At 39.0% G+C, this 18290-nt stretch overlaps 1 protein-coding gene across 6 annotated transcripts in view; it reads left to right on the top strand.

Annotated features, from left to right (window-relative positions):
• The window catches only part of DIP2C (DIP2 acetate--CoA ligase C (putative)), a 627226-nt gene that overhangs the window by 541515 nt on the left and 67421 nt on the right, over window positions 1-18290 (top strand). For all 6 annotated transcript variants that reach the window (XM_089668744.1, XM_089668740.1, XM_089668739.1 and 3 more), the window contains 4 exons: window positions 3021-3101; window positions 3816-3939; window positions 6738-6859; window positions 12207-12318. In XM_089668744.1, coding sequence (XP_089524870.1) covers window positions 3021-3101; window positions 3816-3939; window positions 6738-6859; window positions 12207-12318 — 439 coding nt within the window. The remainder of the gene's footprint in view (window positions 1-3020; window positions 3102-3815; window positions 3940-6737; window positions 6860-12206; window positions 12319-18290) is intronic.

Raw genomic sequence — 18290 nt, 5'->3', positions numbered from 1 at the left:
CATGTTTTATGCTTTGTGTTTTTCTTATATCATTTTTATGATATATCATGGATCTTGCTAAGAGAAATGTCAAATGTTGCATAAGAACATTGTAAGAGAGTTATAGGAAGCAAAAATGTGGATGAATTGATTGATGAAGGGGCTCGAATAGCAGTGATCTCTAGAAGTTTTGTGTGATGGGTCTCCATGCTATGACTCTCTCCCAAAGCACGTCTCCAACAATTCCTATAGCATGCTTTCAGTCTCTGACCATCTCCTGTTATATGTCTTCAGCAAGCTTTCTGTAGCATTGCATTCATTGAACATCATGTGATATCAGATGACCTAAGTGTATCATGCCAAGGTGATGATGGGTGGGCTTGCTGGTATCCCTATACATCTAGCACATACACATAAATATTTTTAGTGCTCAATTTTAAACTAACCTCTGAAAGAGACTGTGAGCTTTAATCCCTTATCTAAGGTAGAAGTACCAATAGGATCTAATTTGAGTCTTCCCACATAGTCCTTTAATCATGTCCTCACAGCAGAGGGGTCAGAGCCGGAGTAGTGAAGCTGTTTGATTGCAGATCTAGTTGTTTTGGCAGTACTCCGGGTGAGTCATATTAAGATACAAAAGAAAAAACAAAGGCTGTTTCCAGGCACACTTGCATCATTGAACAGGCACACATTACTGTATTAGCATTTGCCATTTAACACAGCTATACTGAGCCGAGCCCTCTGTTTACCCGTTATACCCAGATGCAGCTTTTTTTTTTGTTTTCTTTTGGAATATATTTTAGAATAAACATATTTGTTCTGCTTCTGGTAGAAGTAAGATGAAAAAAAATGGTAATATTTAGTGACATATTATATAATGGAAAATAAACAACAACATATGGAACATGTTATGGAAGAGACAGAAGGCTTTATAAAATGTTTCAGAAAATAACAACAACATACATGGACCAGAAATGTAGTTTTTGAAGTAAAAAAATCTGTTTGCATAAGTCTTGCAGGTATCAACCAATCTAAGAGTGTTGTTTTAATTGCATGCTTTATTTATCCTCCATAGCCTGCACTTGTACCTTTCTTGTGCTTCTCCCTTTTTATGGGTCACCCCTTCATAGGCCATCGGGCCTTCACCAGTCCTTCAGACATTTCAATGCCCCCAAAACAACCAGGCATGAAGGCATACAACTCTTAATTTATACCACTTCTCTCTCATTACCTGCCTTTTCCCCAACACTACACTGTTTTCTACTGTTATAATATATAACTCCTGGGTCATAATTTTATTTGGGGACCAGAGAATCCTTTTTGTATGTAGCGTATTTCATAAACTATGCTCTGATGAAGAGGGTTCTTCCTCTGAAATGTGTTTGAGTGACATTCTGGTTTCTAGTGACACACATCTACACCCTGACTACCCTGTAACTCTGCCCCCTGTACACGGCCTTTCTTTGAGTACATTTTGCCATTGGTTTGTTATTAATAAATGTATGCAAGGTAATGCACCAGGCCTTTGCACCCTTTTGTTCTTGCTTATTTACTTTCATTAGGATTTCCCAATCTGAAGGAGACTACATTGGTGGAGCATACCAGTTGAGGATGAGAACAAATACGGAGTTGTTTTTGTGATGATGCCATGTTAATTCCCAAAATACCTAAGTGCTATGCTAGCGTGACTACACATGTAGCATATTTATTTCCCTAGTTGCTTATTGGTTTCTTAATTTATAGTAAGTGCTCCAGGAAGTGTTAGCAATTACTGCCACCCAGCACATGCATACATGCCTTATCATACATCCCTGAGACAAAGAAAGGTACATCACAAGTCATATGACAGCCATACAGAACACTGGTATGTGTCCCTGTGCTTGGTGGGCTGAGTGACAGCCAGTAAATATGACCACTCTGCATTTGTAATGGTATAAAATACCTTCAACATAGCAGCTTTCTTAACATTATAATTGTGTGTTACTGTATTTGTGCTTAAAACAATAGCTCAACTCAGAGTCTATCTGCAGCTTAGGATAAGGAATGGTTTCCACTGCAGTACTGAAACCTCCTATTTTAACATCTTGCAGGCGTTTTCTGCTCTCAGATCCCAAAGTTTTACTCCACTGAAAGGAAAATGAATGTTGGGGCACCCAGAGCTTGCTTCAAATGCTGCTTTATTGCAGTGAAAAATAAACAAAATTATAAAAAGCCTTCATTCTATGGCTTTTACTTGTGGATCATGGCACTTTTTCAAGGTGTCACAAATGCTTTTATGATTGTTGTTTCATATGGCTCAATGAACTCTAAAAGGAATAGGTCAGATGCCTAAAAAAAATGTTTCAAATAGTAGAATGTATCTGTCAATGCACAATGCTTTAAACTTTGCATGTACAGTATGTCCCTTGCAATAAAAATGTTGTTCTAACAAAGTTACTTACCTGCACAGGTTATAAGAGCCAAATTTGCTTCATCCAACATTTGGCACCTCTCTGCCTAAAACCCTCTCCATCTATCTGTGCATCTTCCCCCTTGTTAATAACATCACTTGGAAAATGGCATACAGCATGTCTATACATAGAAAGTATATAGGTTTTAGGTTCAGTTGGCTAAACAATAGGGCACTGGTCATAAGTGCTACTCTAAAATTATAGCACATAAACCTTGAGTTTGTGCACTGTGTGTACACTTGCAATTGGCTTTTAAGTGAAGAGGTATTGTGCATCAAGAATGTGTGTTTAATTTTGGTGTCCATATCCTAAGAGGCTAGCCTCCATTGATTTATAGTGCAGCACAGTAATTGAACCAGTGACGACATAAGGTAATTTGGGAAAGTAAAAAAAAATAAGCTATTAGGGCAAGGACATAAAGAAGAAAACCACACAGCAAAACGACTGGGTAACGTTAATGCAAAATATAAATGTTTTCTTTGAGTATACTTTTCACTGTTATCTTCTTACTTTTATCACAGCCATACTTGTAGTAGAAACATTCCTTGATGAAATTTAATGCTGACTATTTGTGTTTCCTTTTCGTTTCAGTTTTTATTCTTGTCTGAAGTTCTTCAGTGGAGAGCACAAACAACTCCTGATCATGTCCTTTATACTTTGTTAAACTCAAGGGTAAGATCTGCTGTGTGTTTTTTTGTATTTCTTTATGTGTCACCAACTCTTTTGCTTTTGCATTGGAGCCATTTCATTCAAATGACAGCATTTTACACCTTAAAGCATATTCTAACATTCCTACTAACAGAAAACAATTTAAGATATACTTCTTCTGCATGGAGCTGGCTGTTTATATCAGTTGTGTCCTTTGATAAAAATAGAAGAGAGGGGCACGGTCTGTTTCTTGCTGGAATGTGTGGCCATCAGGGACAACAAAAGCTCTGAGGAGCATGATTGTGTCTAGCACATTTGGAATGTATTAGCTACGTTCGATTTCTTATTATAGATCTGTGGAATAAATGTGATTTTTCAGGGGTTCTGTCATATTACTCTTCAAATGATGTATTTTATGTTATGTCCAAAATGGTGGTGGCCACTGACAGAATTATTATATGCTATGTTCTTAATAATTATTCATATTTACTCTCTAAACTATTAAATAAGGAACACTATCACATTCTATAATGGCTCACTTTACTTCAGCTCTATAAGGAGAATAATTGATCATAGGGAGAAAACCATAGACCTATGGTCAGGTTAATCAAATAAGCAGAAATGTAGGAAAACGTAAATGTTTACTTTCTTTAGTATTTTTGTTGCCAAAAAAAAGTTTGTTTAAAATTACTTTAAACTCTTTGATCTTTGTGGATAATAACCTGTTTTCATCTGCAGGGAACAATAGCCCACTCTCTGACATGTAGCCAACTACATAAACGAGCTGAGAAGATTGCTGTGATGCTAATGGAAAGGGGACATTTACAAGATGGAGATCATGTGGCTCTTGTGTACCCTCCAGGTGCAGTTTCTTTTATTTTTTTTTTCTGGAGAAAATATACATTTTTTTTACTATGTGTTTAATGTATTAGGCTAGTTTTACACTTATGAAAGTGTGCAAATGCATGCAAATTGCACACATTTCTGAACCCAAAGGCTCAAATTAATGTGCTGCTGTGTCCGCACAAAATGCAATACACAAGAATCGCATTTGTGAACCTTACCTTATGCCTCAAAATGGATTATCAGTGGCAGACCATCTGTGGCGTGGCAGAATGGACATCTATCTAAGGCTTCTAATTCCAAGGAGCCCATGGGGCAAACTGGTTACATGCAACAAGTTTATATTTAATGGCAGTTCAGCAATATGAATGGAAAGTAGAGAGACGGAAACTCGTATACCCGAATGTGATGACTTTATTTATGTAGGTAGAGTACAAAATATACAAGGACTTACATATTTCAGCCTGTGGCTTTGACCATAGCCATAGCTATGACTATGGCAACAGGCACAAATTCCTACTCACCTGAATCTTAACATTGTGTTGCATGTGATGCTTAGAGCCTCAGACCTTGATACCATGAGTACTTGCATTTTATTCTTCTGTAGGTAAATTATACAGCTGCTGGCTTCTTTCCTCATCCACCAGCCCAGCCACTGCCTGTCAGCCTTTAGCACCGAGCTGAGGAAAAAGCTTTGAAACTCATCTTTGGCTCTGTGTTACAGGTCTGACAGGTGAAGACAGAAGACAACACAATTAACATAAGTCAACTTGATTTAAAATTTCAGCTGGTATGCAAAGGGTATTTGGGATTTTATATAAGGATCGTTAGTGACTGCATATTGTCCAATTTAAACATGTGTAACATTGTTTCAGTCCGTTTGAGTTAAATGGACATTCTTACGGTGTAGAGTACTTTTTTAACTCCTAAAGAATCAGATCTAAAAACTGGAGATCTCTGTGATCCAGGTTGCCTGATCCAGCCCCAACACATGTAGAGGAACACACAAGAGTCTAATTTTTTGTGCGTCACTGCTTGTCACTGACTCCTATACATGTCTTAATTGTAATGAATAAATATTGTAGGCTTCTATAAAGGACTTAATAACTAATCACCAAATACAGATAAAATAAATAAAACCAAACCAAATAAAAAAAAAACAAATAAAGTTCACGGTCTCCAAGGTATTACTCCCCCCCCTAAGAAGCTATAATATAAACAAAAACCAAACCAAGCGTCCAAATTGGTGTTAAATCAGAAAGTCCTTAAACATATTCCGTAGAAATTCATATTAGAAGTCCTTCATTCTTTCAAGGTTCTCACCGCAAATCCTCCTTTTATAAAGTATTATCTCCTCATGCAAAAAAAATAAATAAATAAACCGCACATAGTGCATTATCTTTTTAAATGCAATAGATCAAATACACTCGCATAAAAGTGCTATAACAGTGCCAAAACTCCACAATGTGTCATCACTCTCAATCCATAGTTCACTATACTGAAAATGCTACACTATTTGATATTTATTTTGTTGGAGAGCAATTTTCCACGAAAGAAGGACAAAGGAGTAATTCATAAAATTCATCCCCTTTACAAAGCAAAGATTTTTGATTGGAGGGTAAGAGTAGGAATTACGGATTGAGAGTGATGACACATGGTGGAGTTTTGGTACTGTTGTAGCACTTTTATGTGAGTGTAATATATATTTGATCTATTGCATTTAAAAAGATTAATGCACTATGTGCAGTTTATCTATTTTTTTTTTTGCATGAGGAGCTAATATTTTATGAAAGGAGGAAGAGGAGCACATCATCTTGGTTATATATGAATAGGACATTTAAAATATTTACGGTGAGAACCTTGGAAGAATGAAGGACTTATGAATTTCTACGGAATATGTTACTTATTCTATAAAGGACTGGCTTACCAGAATAACCTGGTGGATGTGCAATAAGAAAAGCAGCTCTGGAGAACTTCCACATATATGCAGTACTAAACATACACCTATCACTGCTTCTAAAAACTATCAGTCATGTGATAGGTAGACCATTGGGAAACTGTTTTTCATACCTTCCTTATTTTACTACTTATTATTTTTACCACCTTTCAGCGAAGTAAGCTGAAGGGTCTTCACCTCCAAAAACTCATATACACTGATAATAGTGATAGTGGGTACTAGGTCTGCTAGCAAAAAAGAACAGACCTGATGAAAAACTGAAAGTTCAGAGACAGCAGGAGTCTTGTCAGCAGTCATAATGTCCACCCACTTCTGTCTATTGTCAATTAAAGGTGAGCTGTCCCGCTGGAGAACTGAGCTCTCAAATACAGCCATCAGGCTCCAACCTCGTAACAGTAAATCATAATAGAAGTTCTGTTGGTGATCATAGGGTCCGCCCAATGCTGCCCACTCTCAATCAAGGGGACCTGATGGGGAATTGTTCTCTTGAAGACACCCATCAGGCTCCACCCTCCATCCATTTGGTATGAGGCAGACCTAAAGGGGACCTTCCTTTGCTACCTCTTTAATGAAAAACTAACCACTAAGCCTTTTTAACCATGTCTCACAGGTAGGGAGGGGAATAGAACTAGGCAGGTGCAGATTTGGTAACATATTGAAAAATACAAACCACAGGGAGAACTAAAACGCCAGGGACATATAGTTACTGGGGACCATTCAAAATAGGGACTGTCCCTGTCAAACAGAAACAGATGGTAACTTTATGTTAAAGCTAATATAAGTTTTTGCTGGCTCTGTTTACTAAAATGACCTTTGATCCCTTGGTTACAGGCTGATTATTTTTTACTTTTGTTATGCAGGAATAGACCTGATTGCAGCATTTTATGGCTGTCTGTATGCAGGCTGTGTGCCAATAACTGTGCGACCTCCACATCCACAGAATATTGCAACAACGCTGCCAACGGTGAAGATGATAGTAGAGGTGAGACTTGGATCTTTTGTGACAATGTGTTCTGATAATTTTTTTTAGAATAAAGAAAAGTATTTCCATGAAACGTGGGACGTTGGAGCCTCATGCACACAGGACATTTTGTCATCCCTACTAGAAGCCTTTCCTCCTAGCAGCAGTGTTTTGGCAGAATAAACACCTGATGCTTGTAAAAGTGTGTCATGTGTTTAGGCGCATCAAGCATGTGGGCATTAGTACATTTCATTGGCCAGAATAATAGTTTATTCTGGTCATTGAAATTAATTTTCTGTCTCTAAACTCCTATAAAAGCCTATGTGTGCACGGATACACATGCTAACATGCGGGGGCATTTAGAGGCAGAAAAAAAACAAACCACCAGACGCCCTTAGGAGCAGCTAAAGAAATGTCCAGTGTGCATGAGGCCTAATTCTCTGCACATATACACTAGTTTTTCATCAGGCTCGATTGTGTACTCAAATATACAGTACTTGTATGTATGTCATGATTCATTGATATCATACTGTAAGTACACCTTGTTGTGAAGTGGCTAAATGTCTTCAATGTAGCCTAACAGAAAATATTTAAAATTCCCAATAAAATCTCCATAAGATAAATATTCCTACTGGAAGAACTCTAAAGTAATGGATTCTAGGCTATATAAAATGCAGTGGGAGTGTGGCGTGGAAAGGGTTTTCTTGACAGCAGAAACAGAAGTGAAAGGTTAGTCATGGCCTGCTGACCAGCCACCATCATTCAGAGTACACACATTACACCCTAACAGGTCCAGTTTCTGCAAAGCTGTTGTCATGGCTCAAAACCAGTATCTTGGTACTTTGTTTAAACCCTCATTGAACATGGCCATTCTTTAGTACACATTTATTTGTGCACAATCTGTATGTCACTGCCTGGTCTTTCTACAACTGGCTCATATGATTGGTAGTTGAGGGAAGAAGTTTCTAACATGCTGATGCCCTTCACCCATGATTTCCCTTAAACTCTGCTGATGAGCACTTCTGCAGCACAGGCAGTTTATCTAACCTTGACTGACACAATGAAGAATTTTAGAGGTTCAGTATAAAAATGCAGATTAAAATGAAAAGTGGACTTACCAAAAGCACTCAGACAAATGATTACTTTGATTTTCTACCTTATGCAGAATATATACAGTCTATATGAAGTAGATTCTGGAATGCGATTGTTTGCAGGGGTATCACTTTAACGTGTTCTTTCCTCTGGTTCCGTAATCCTTGTTACGAACATTTCATTATCTAACAATAAAGTGGAACCATTCACTTTAAATTAAACAGATCCTAATTGCCTTTTAAACAACGTGAAGTTCACTTTCCTTTTTTGTAAAATTAATTTCCATATTCATCTTTGATTTCATGCTCATTAATTACATAAACTTTTAGTAATGCGCATCAAAAATGTTGAGAACAGAAGCTACGTTAATTATAACAATTTATCCCACACTTCTCATGTGTAGTACAAGTTTATTGGGAATTCAGCAAATATTTCCTGGTCTTTGATACATAATTTTTGCTATTTCCTGTACGCTTTTCTGAGGTTAGTGGACATTTTAACCACTTGACCTCCAGAAGGTTTTACCCCCTTCATGACCAAAGACTTTTTTTGCTATTCAGCATTGTGCTACTTTAACTGGCAATTGCTCGGTTATGAAACTCTGTACCCTGAATAAATATATAATTTGTTTTCACAAAAATAGAGCTTTCTTTTGGTGGTATATGATCAGCACTGGCTTTTTTATTTTTTATTAGATAACCGAGAAAAGACCATAACCAAAAAAACTTATCTAATAAAATCAAATGTCTTCATAAATTTTGGTTAAATTTTATTCTGTCTTTGCTAAATACCAAATTGCTTTTTTTGAGGATGCTATACTACTGGGGACACTTGTATAGTTCTGATTACGATCAAGATACTGATTTGTACAGGTGGAAACTAGTAACAGGGTTGATCAGCGACTTAAGACGTGACTGTTCAAGTGTGGCGGGCAATCTGATACTACTGACACTGGCTAGGAGGGACACCAACTGACTGACACTGACATTGCTACTGGCACTAATACAGTGTTCAGTGATAATACTGTACACTGTACTAATCACACTGACTGTGTGACAGGAGTGATCAGGAGGACAATCAAGCGGTTAAATGTGTGCCTAACAAGTGTATGCAATTGTATGTGTGCTGCTTTTACTCACAGATCTGGCTGGGTCTCTTCTTGCTTTCAGTTCTGAATAGTAACTGAAAGCAGGGAGAAATCCAGCCAGAACCTGGTTGTTGTGTTTACAAATACAAAGATCTCTGTGCTGTGATTGGCCACAGCTGCAACCTGCTGGCAAATTTGTGCTGTGTCCAATCACAGAACACATCAACAGGGGGCACGCGCATCTAAATCAGGAAGTTCAATTGTACAGCTGGCGGTCGGCAAGTGGTTAAAAGGATTTTCCACTTTTTTACTAAGTTTTTCTGGCCATTGCACTCCTACATAAAGTTTGTCTTCTCTCATACCCTCTCTTTAGCAACAGTGTGAACATATGCATCATTCACATTTTCTGGCTAGGATCAGTCTCTTAAAATATTATAGCACTTATGCAGTAAGTCCATTATATTTAAAGATATAACCAGGGGCGGCCTGACAACTCATGGGGCCCCTGGGCAATAGGGGATCATGGGGCCCCTGTGTCCTTGCCCAAACTCAAAAAAGCCTATGAAAAAGGTACCAGGGGCATCTCATGGGGCCCCCTACTGACTCCGGGCCCTCGTGCAATGCCCGAGTTTCCAAATGGTCAGTTCGCCCCTGGATATAACACAATACCATTTTCTCTTCTATTCCCCTCTGCGATTACAGAGTTTGGGTTTGCTGGGTGGCAGTAGCCCTGACATTTGCAGAAGGGACCCTTCTAGAAAGTAGAAAAGAGTTTGGCTACTGCATAAAGCACCACTGTCCTTTGTGCTAACATTCATAACATTTCTACTGTGATATTTAATACATTAATGCTATAGATTGCTCAGTGTGTGAAATCTTTGGTGTTGACAGTGGCATTACTCACCATAATAAGAAATACATCACACATTATTTTATTATTATGGTGTATACAGTAGCTTTATTTCAGATGTATGAAAACTTCACAGGGTACAAGTGATGGAAATAAGGCAATTATCGATCAGTGGTACAGTTTTGTCCTGGGTAACAAGTTAATTATACAGCAAGGATAAAGCAGTGAGAATGTGCATAGCAGTGTATATGATTGTTGAGCCAGGCAACCAAGAAGTACAAGGTTCATTCTCTGTTCATATTTTTACCACTTGTTCCTCACTTTTTCCCCCTAGGGTATGAACAAACTGATTAAATTCTACAACCTGTTAATAGAATTTTAGTAGAGTATAATAGAGTCACAAGACTCTCTGAAGCTTAGAAAGTATGCAGCTTTCTCTGCTCCTAATTAGTTGATTTGACAGTTCTAAACACATTGCATATAAAGCATGTCCCATCCTGTCTTATTTGGAGCTGGAATTATGACTGTAGCTGTAGCCTTACACTGATAGTGAAGATTACTTCCAGTAGTTTGGAGCAGAATGCTGCCAATGCCACAGAAGTCTTGTGCGAAATATAACAAGGACCACTCGTAAATATTGATAAATGTAAGATTACCCTGTTAGTGCTCCTGTACACAGGGCAATGGAAAACTCTTCTGAAAGATGCAAACTGACTGCTGGAAAACATAGGTTAAAAAACGTCAGTTTAGCCGGGTTTGCATACCGCATTTATGTGCGTTTGCGTTTAGAAGTGTTTTTAACCACTTGCCGTCCAGCCGCTGTATATAAACGGCGGGACGGTGGCAGTCCAGGGATGGGTTGCCGTTTATAAATGGCGCCCGCCATTATGGACTGTGCGCGCTCCCTGGGAGCGTGCAGCACCGCGATCCGGTGCCCGCTGTGTCGTCCGGACACAGTGGAACACCGATCGTCATACGGGACCTCTGTGTGAGGTCTTGATCATGTGATCACTGATTGGCCAATCCGTGATCACACGCAGAGTAGTAAGCAAGATGTCAATTCTCACACCATTGCTTACTACGTGTGAAATCTGTGAATGATCACAGAGGTCACATGGTACAAGGCTATTCACAACAGCCTTGTACCATGTGGAAAGCTGTGACCAATCACAGCTCACACAGTAGTTCTCAATGACTGCAAGAATGCAGCCAGAGAAAAGGAGAAATTATTGCTTTTGCAGCCTTTATGGGTGTAAAAGCAATCTGTGTAAAAAAAAAAAAAAAAAAATATTCATCACCCCCCACAAGTACCATGTCACCATGGTGACACTGTACTGCTAGGGTGACAGTATGTAGAAAAAAAAACATAAATAATAATATAAAAAATTAAAATAAAAATGTAAACTTTTTTTAAAAAAATCATAATTTTTGGTTATAAACTAATTTGGGTTATTTTTTTTTTTTACTAAAAATATAACTGAATAAAGTTTGGCCAAGATTTATGATGAAATATTTATTTAAAAAATTGTATAAGAAAAACACTTTTTTTTCAAAATTTTTGGACTGATGTGAACCTAGCCTTAGACCTGTCAGCAGACTTAACCACTGATCGGTTCTAACTTGCATTTTGTGTTTTAATTTGGAAAATAAATTATTTGCTATGACTTTAACAACTTAACTGTTGTGTTGCACAACAGATGAAATGTACTAAGTTTTTTCAAAATGTTCTCTTCTTTTTTTTTTTTTTTTATGCTTCCACTGCCCTTTTGTTTTTTTATTCAATTCATGCACCCGAGGCTACTGCTGCCTCCTTAGATTGTTCCAGCTCCCCACAGGGGACAGCATCGCCCACTTTGGGAAGCACTGCTTTAGAGGGCTATATGTACATTGAACAGACCAATAATGTATATTTATGTGCAGCCTGAACTGGAAATCGCACCTTTTATCCTCTAAGTAAGCACTCTGGCTCAAAACACTCATTTTCTGACAGCTCTTTAAACTGCCATGGAGCAGGAAGGATTAGTCGCCCTATAACAGACTTGCTAGCATGTTGTTCTCATGCAAATACATGTCAGTGTAAGTGTAACTTGATGTTTTTCCCACATTTTCAAAGTTCTTATACACACGCCTCACTGATAGCAAATCCAGACTTCCTAAGCTTAGTGTTTATGACACAGTCATAACAGAGCACATTATTTTGGATTGTCCACGGAACGCGTGTTAAAGAAGAATATTGATATTGCAGAACCTCTCTGGGAAATACAATTCTTTGGAGAGCTGAGCTGGGATAGAAGAATAGATAATGAATTACTTGTGTTTTTGTCCCTATTGTCCCTTAGGTGAGTCGTTCTGCCTGTTTAATGACGACACAACTCATTTGTAAACTCCTAAGGTCAAGAGAGGCAGCAGCAGCCGTAGATGTTAGAACGTGGCCTCCGATCCTGGACACTGGTGAGAACTTTCTTTATGTCTGTAGGAACATAGTGAGGAAGGTTTAAGATGTGCACCCAAAATACCATCTTAATCCTTCAATATTTTCTAAATTTGCTGATATCCTCTTAATCCTTCAATATTTTCTAAAATTGCTGATACCCTCTTAATCCTTCAATATTTTCTAAATTTGCTGATACCCTCTTTGCATTTACATTTGTGCTTCCACTGTTAGGATAGTAGGTGATACATTAATATTACAATATTCTCATATTTAAACCTGAAATCAAGGCTAATTAGGCGATGACATACATATACAGTCATGGCCGAAATTGTTGGCACCCTTGATATTTCTCCAGGAAATCATGTATTTCTCACGAAACGTATTGCATTAACACATGTTTTGCTATACACATGTTTATTCCCTTTGTGTGTATTGGGACAAAACAAAAAAAGGGAGGAAAGAAAGCAAATTCGACATAATGTCACACAAACCTCCAAAAATGGGCTGGACAAAAGTATTGGCACCCTTTCACAACTGCGGATAAATAAGAATGTTACAAGCATGTGATGCTCCTGTAAACTCACCTGGGGCAAGTAACAGGTGTGGGCAATATAGAAATCACACCTGAAAGCAGATAAAAAGGAGAGACGTTCACTTAACCTTTGCATTGTGTGTCTGTCTGTGCCACACTAAGCATGGACAACAGAAAGAGGAGACGAGAACTGTCTGAGGACCTGAGAACCAAAATTGTGGCAAAATATCAACAATCTCAAGGTTACAAGTCCATCTCCAGAGAACTAGATTTGCCTTTGTCCACAGTGCGCAACATTATCAAGAAGTTTGCAACCCATGGCACTGTAGCTAATCTCCCTGGTCGTGGACGGATGAGGAAAATTGATGAAAGATTGCAACGCAGAATAGTCCGGATGGTGGATAAGCAGCCCCAAACATGTTCCAAAGACATTCAAGCTGTCCTGCAGGCTCAGGGAGCATCAGTGTCAGCGCGAACTATCCGTCGACATTTAAATGAAATGAAACGCTATGGCAGGAGACCCAGGAGGACCCCACTGCTGACACAGAGACATAAAAAAGCAAGACTACAGTTTGCCAAAATGTACTTGAGTAAGCCAAAAGCCTTCTGGGAAAACGTCTTGTGGACAGATGAGACCAAGATAGAGCTTTTCGGTAAAGCACATCATTCTACTGTTTACCGAAAACGGAATGAGGCCTACAAAGAACAAAACACAGTACCTACGGTAAAATATGGTGGAGGTTCAATGATGTTTTGGGGTTGTTTTGCTGCCTCTGGCACTGGGTGCCTTGACTGTGTGCAAGGCATCATGAAATCTGAGGATTACCAAAGGATTTTGGGTCGCACTGTAGGGCCCAGTGTCAGAAAGCTGGGTTTGCGTCCAAGATCCTGGGTCTTCCAGCAGGACAATGACCCCAAACATACGTCAAAAAGCACTCAGAAATGGATGGCAAAGAAGCGCTGGAGAGTTCTGAAGTGGCCAGCAATGAGCCCAGATCTAAATCCCATTGAACACCTGTGGAGAGATCTTAAAATTGCTGTTGGGAAAAGGTGTCCTTCCAATAAGAGAGACCTGGAGCTGTTTGCAAAGGAAGAGTGGTCCAAAATTCCGGGTGAGAGGTGTCAGAAGCTTATTGATGGTTATAGGAAGCGACTGATTTCAGTTATGTTTTCCAAAGGGTGTGCAACCAAATATTAAGTTAAGGGTGCCAATACTTTTGTCCAGCCCATTTTTGGGGTTTTGTGTGACATTATGTCATATTTGCTTTTCTGCCTCTGTTTTATATTTGTTCCAATACATACAAAGGGAATAAACATGTGTATAGCAAAACATGTGTTAATGCAATACCTTTTTTGTGTGAAATACTTGATTTTCAGGAAAAATATCAAGGGTGCCAACAATTTCGGCCATGACTGTAAGGGAAATGTTTTACCTGCCACAGAATTCCTATTTCTGTCCATCTAGTCCTGGGACTAACATAGCTCTTCCAGACAGCACAGCCATACCTGGCAAGGCAGTAGATCTGATTATTCTCTGCTGCAGTTCAGTAACACTAACTACTTTGCCCCTCCTTGAGCTTGTGACTAGACCGTGAAAGGAGAAACAGCAGACTAATGAGCTCTTCTCTCTGTCACTCTGCACTACCCTTCTATCAGCATGCTGTTTGCTTTGGTGCACAACTGATCAGCTGCTTCTCCCTCCACCAGTTTGAGCTCTACTGTACATGGGGCTACAAGAGGCTTATACCAGATTGGATTCACATACTTACACGCCTTCAATTAAAAAAAAATGTAATTCTGTAATGATGAATATAGCACTGCATTTATTTGTGTCTTTTATATCTGCTTGGAGTTAGGCTTTAATGATCCGTAAATGAGGTCAGAATTATGAATATTTTATGTCAATGTGAACCTTGTTATTGTTACTAATAACATAATATTCTGGCAAGTTTGATCCAGCTTACCATTTTCTATGTACTTGTATGTAAAATCAGCCAATATTTGCTGATTACACAAGCATGCTATGCTTCCTGCTTCATAGTGTAGCAAAGTGATTATGCTTTAATCCTACTCCCGCTGCAGTGCACATCTAGGGTCAGAGTTGAGTCAGTAGACTTTAAGTTAAAAGAAAACACTCTCCAAATGTCTTATTGTATTAGTGACTTTGTTGCAGCAGCGGTTTAGCATGGATATTGACTAATCTAATTTAATATACAGACAGCAATTCGGAGAACCCACAAGTATATTCATAAAATGTAATCTTGCAATTGTATGAAATAATGGGAAACAAAATTCCTTTCAGAAGAACAGTACAGTACTCATGTGAATGAGTTCCTGGGGCTCATTCACACATGAAGTTGGGAGGTGGTGAAAACCCTGTGGTTGAGGTACGCTTTTACCACCCAACAATTGCTACCCCCTTTAGCAACAGAGCCAGTGGCTAGGGGTGTGCACATGCCATGTCCGCGATGCTATGCTTCGCAGTCATAACAGAAATTATAGAGGGCAAAGCACACGTATATGGGTCCTTATTTTTTTTTTTTTTTTTTTTTTTAGAATTTTCGTTAAATAATTGTATTCATTTTTTTTACTTTTTTTTTTTTTACTGCCCTGTTGGGAGGGGCTTTGGTGAAATATCAGCGTTCTAAACAGACCCCCTGACATCTCACATTTGAGACTGAAAAAGGGTCTGAAGACACAGATTCATCAGTCCATTTCTCTGCGGCCTCAGCTGAACAGATGAATGAATAGGAAGTGCTTTGAGGCTTCCTGTTAAATCACAAACTGAAGCATAGTTAACACATATTGCTATGCTTCAGTGATGAATGGACACAGGAGCAATTGGTACTGATCGCTGTGTTCATTCAGGAAAGGAAGGGGCAGATAGATATGACGTACAGGTTTTTTTTTTATGTGTGCCGCAGCAGCTGACGGTGGAAGAGGAGAGAAAGGTAGCTGTCAGCGCTGTGGGGGGAAAGGGGAGCAAAGGGGGGTGGACAGTAAGAGGGTGGGGGCGCACATACTAGAACCCCTGCAGGGGAAAGTACAAGAGGATCGGTGTCTGCAATAAGAAACTACAGCCATCCCTCCAGCTCAGCAGGTGCTTGGACCCTCCTTTTGAACTTATGGAGCCCAGGCCCAGTACAGGAGGGCCAGCTGTACTGCCTTATCAGCCATCCTGTCCCTTTCAGTTTCTGCTGTGAAAGGAGCTGTGCTGCAGCCGGAGATTGCGCTGGAGCGTTGACATGGAGCCAGGTAAGTGTTTATGGACATGGCAGTAGTGAGGCTGTTTTATTTAATGCAGATAATGCAATAAAAAAGAAAATATACCTTTACTGTAGTTCTGCTTCAAGTAGTTATGCTTGTTTTTCATGCAAAATCTCAGTGGAGTCTTTTAAAATTTCCAGTACAAAGTACAATGTTATAAAGAATATGGAATGTTTAGAAATGTCGGAAGAGTTTATACAACATAGAATTTTATTTGTATTGCATGTAGTTTCGCTAAAAACATTCTCGGCATCCCTGACCACAGTTTTATTTACAGTGATAATTATTCCACAGCAGTCAGGGAAAATATCCTAAGATTAATATCCCTGGCCAAGTCTTGAGGCCATATTTTACAAAAACAGCTTGAGACAAATGTATTAAAAAGACACTATTACACAATCACTTTAGCTTTTTCTGCAATTATATTGTAGTATTATGGTTTATTTCAACTTCTTTATTAAACAAACATGGAAGGCATCCCTGGTGGTAGAACAGTAAGTACTGTGTATCATTTCCATAGCACGCTAAATGTATTTACAGACCCTATACCAATTATTTGGTAACCATCATTTTGTTAGTTAAAAGTGGTGGGAAATTATCAAAAAGAGTCTTTTATAACTGAACGCCAGGTGCTTTGTTTGCTTCAAAAAGACCTGGATTCTTTCTTGGATACACAGAATATAACTGGATACTAACATTTATAGGTAAAGTTGATCCAGGGAATATCCAATTGCCTCTCGGGGGATCAGGAAGGAATTATTTTCCCAGCAGGTACAAATTGGATCATGCTTTGCTGGGTTTTTTTTGCCTTCCTCTGGATCAACTGTGGGTATAGGATTATAACTTTTTTTTTTTTTTCTATGGTTTAACTGGATGGACTTTTGTCTTTTTTCAGCCAGACTAACTATAACTATGAATAGATGAATGCACAGATCAAATTCACATATAGAGTTACTTACCAAATGAGTTATACTTCTGTCCTTCCAGTTCTGAAATTTACACAGCCTTGCCTGTCACTGAGGGAGACAGGATTTTTCTCTGTTGAAATTAAGTGACAATTACAGGTCTTGTCCCTTACTCAGCCTGTGACTGGGCAGTGAAAGGCAAGATGGCAAACTGATGAGCTCATCTCTCTTCACTTTGTTAGATGCTCCCAGTCTGAGCTCTGGCTGTAAGACCCAGTTCACATACTGTATATGTGAATTGGATGCATTTGGAACTGCATATGATTCATATGACATGTGAACCAAAATCTTTTTCTATGGAGTCGGTTCTGGTACAATTTTCAGCCCAGTTCAGGTGCGATTTCCAGTGTCATACCCTTTAAGAATTCACACCTGAACCGCTGAACGAAATCATTCTGGACTCTTTTACAATTCACACTGCAAACTGGCCCCGCACATATATGAACCCAGGCTTAAGCGTACTGCAAAAGGCTGATAGTATGTAAAATTTAGATTGGTTTACATTTACAAATAATTGATTGATATATTAATGAATACAGATCTGCAAGGAGTTTGAAGGGATTGTGGAAGCTTATATCTATAAATGGCTTGGAGCCAGGGGCAGACTGACTATTTGGGAACACGGGCACTGCTCGAGTGCCCGGGTCAGTAGGGGGCCCCATGAGATGCCCCTGGTACTTTTCATAGGCTTTTTTGGGTGTTGTTGGAGTGTGGGCGAGGACACAGGGGCGCCATGATCCCCTATTGCCCGGGTGCCCCATGAGTTGTCAGTCCACCCCTGCTTGGAGCATCATGCTTTGCCACCCATGTATGTATGTAAGCAAAAGACAGCATAATGGCTAAATGTACTAGGGTCGTTGGTTCATATCCCAACCATGGCAACACCTGCCAGGAGTTTGCATGTTCTCCCTGTGCCTGTGTGGGTTTCCTCTGGGTACTCCTTGGTTTCCTCCCACACTCCAAAGACATGCTGGTAGGTTAATTGGCTCCTCTATGTATGTGTATGAATGTGAGCTGGGACCATAGATTGTTTGCTTCTTGAGGGTTAGGGACTGATGTGAATGTACAATATACAGTTGTGTTCAAAATAATAGCAGTGTGTTGAAAAAAGTGAATAAAGCTCAAAATCCTTCTAATAGCTTTTATTTCCATACACACAAATGCATTGGGAACACTACACATTCTATTCCAAATCAAAACATGAAGAAAAATATATCAAATTTGT

Source organism: Staurois parvus, unplaced genomic scaffold (genome assembly GCF_062004578.1).
Source record: "Staurois parvus isolate SC_StPar_1 unplaced genomic scaffold, SC_StPar_1.0 ptg000061l, whole genome shotgun sequence".
Taxonomy (NCBI): domain Eukaryota; kingdom Metazoa; phylum Chordata; class Amphibia; order Anura; family Ranidae; genus Staurois; species Staurois parvus.
Note: the sequence above shows the minus strand (reverse complement) of the source record. Positions and strands in the feature narration are given on the sequence as shown.